This window comes from Propithecus coquereli, unplaced genomic scaffold, assembly GCF_000956105.1.
Source record: "Propithecus coquereli isolate 6110/MARCELLA unplaced genomic scaffold, Pcoq_1.0 Scaffold18, whole genome shotgun sequence".
NCBI classification, from domain to species: domain Eukaryota; kingdom Metazoa; phylum Chordata; class Mammalia; order Primates; family Indriidae; genus Propithecus; species Propithecus coquereli.
The window spans coordinates 9,071,737-9,073,859 of NW_012142745.1; the positions used below are offsets into that span (position 1 = coordinate 9,071,737).

The 2,123-nt window shown below is 35.3% G+C and overlaps 1 protein-coding gene across 1 annotated transcript in view; it reads left to right on the forward strand.

The window, feature by feature from the left end:
- COL4A3 (collagen, type IV, alpha 3 (Goodpasture antigen)) overlaps positions 1 to 2,123 on the forward strand; it is a 151,588-nt gene that overhangs the window by 98,025 nt on the left and 51,440 nt on the right. The window contains exon 20 of the mRNA XM_012642471.1: positions 42 to 77. Coding sequence (XP_012497925.1) covers positions 42 to 77 — 36 coding nt within the window. The remainder of the gene's footprint in view (positions 1 to 41; positions 78 to 2,123) is intronic.

Consider the following 2,123-nt stretch of genomic DNA (forward strand, 5'->3'; position numbering starts at 1 on the left):
TATATCTTTGTGAGCAATTAATTAATGTTATGTATTCCCAGGTCCTAGTGGTCCCCCTGGAGTTCCTGGAAGTCCTGGTATGTCCGTATTTCTTGGGGTACAAATAGAAATGCAATTACAAAAGAAAATACACTGCTCCCTATGAAGTTTGCAATATTCACATAAGACAAATGTTTCCCTAATTGATCTAAAAGTGTTTCCAGCTTCTTAATTGTTACCTTTGCAACCTACAGTGGAAAAGGAAGTGGAATTGATACAAATTAATATAGAAATGCTCTTTTTTAACTTTTCAGCAGTTTTCACTAAGTGTAAAAGCTTTATCATCAGGGAATTTTCACAGTTTAGGGTGTGAGCAGGGGCCTTGAACTCGGAGGAGGCACGGAGATAGAAAACAGCAATGTTATGGTAATTAGGTTGGTTGAAAATAATTTTCATAACGAATCACAAGTTGCATAAGGATACCTAGATTATACTTTTTCTGTGAAGTTTGAAACTTCAGTCCGTGAATCATTAGAGTGTTTACCTTTTGAGAGAGGAGGAAGAAGAGGACCAGGATGGGTCCGCAGGGGCCTGTCAATTTAACTGTTCTGTGCTCTTTTTAAAGGAAACAAGACTGAGACAAAAGAGCAAAGATTTGATAAACCAGTGTGGCAGGTGCCCTGCCGTTGATTGTATTTTTCTCTGTGCAATGTTGTATATTAAACTACTTCATAAATTTGAAAATGAATTAAAATTAAGCAGATTGCAGAATCTTATGTGTAGTATTATTAATAATTTAATCCCACTGTAAAAAAATAGATACAGAAATAGATAAATACCATATGTACCTGTATATGCTTAGAAAAAATATACACCAAACTGGTAACAGTGGATTTTCTTGAAGTTGGAATGGGACAAAAAGATATTATATAATTCCAGGCTAAGATTAAGGAAGACCTTTCCTCTGTCAGGCTCCTAAGTAACGAATGAATAGGCTTCTTTAAGAAGCAAACGAGTAAAAAATTATGAAGCTCTGATTCCATAAGAATTTTAGGATTGTTTTTTCTATATTTATGAAAAATAATATTGGTATTTTGATAGAGATTGCATTGAACCTGTAGTTTGCCTTGGGGAGTACAGTCATTTTAACAATATTGATTCTTCTGATCCACATGGGATGTTTTTCCATTTGTTTGTGTCCTCTTCAATTTCTTTTATAAGTGCTTTATGGTTTTCCTTGTAGAGGTCTCTCACCTTCTTGGTTAAATTTATTGCTAGGTATTTTACTTTTGCGTATGGCTATCGTAAATGAGATTGCCTTTTGGATTTCTTTTTCAGCTAGTTCATTATTGGTGTACAAAAATGCTACTGATTTTTGTATATTGATTTTGTATTTTGCAACTTTACTGAATTTGTTTATCGGTTCTGGGAGTTTTTTGGTGGAGTCAAGGGCAAAGAGAGATGGTTAATGGGTACAAGCGTACATTTAGATAGAAGGAATAAGTTCTAGTGTTTGATAGCAGAGCAGGGCGACTATAGTTAACAACAATATGTTGTGTATTTCAAAATAACTGGAAGAGAAGACTTGAAATGTTCCCAACATGTAGAAATGATAAATACTCAGGTGATGGAGACCCTAAATGTCCTGACTTGATCATTACACATTCTATGCGTGTAACAAAATTCCACATGTACCCCATAAATATGTATAAATATAATGCATCAAAATAAAATAAGATAAAAATTACAAAGCTCTGAAACAGACATCAATCAGAAGAATTTGCCTTTATATGCAAATAATAAGACACAATCAGTTATTACCCTGCTTGTTTCTCAGCCCTTTGGTGATGACATCTCTTAACTTAATAATTAAACTATCTACAAGGCACAGATTAGAGACTGCCCCCTCCTCACATCCTTGCCATTTTAGTATTGGAAAAGGTTTTGTTCCACCTGGCCTGGCTTCTCCCAGCAGATGCCTCCTCTCCCAGCACAGCCTTTTATACCTAAGACATTGGCAGGAAAAAAAAGTCCAATTACAACTTTCTCTCTTTCTCATTGGGGGCACTGAAAGGTGGGCATTCTCTAGTCTCTAATAAAACATATCTACCAAGCAGCATATATTGAAACATTCCCGGGGAATC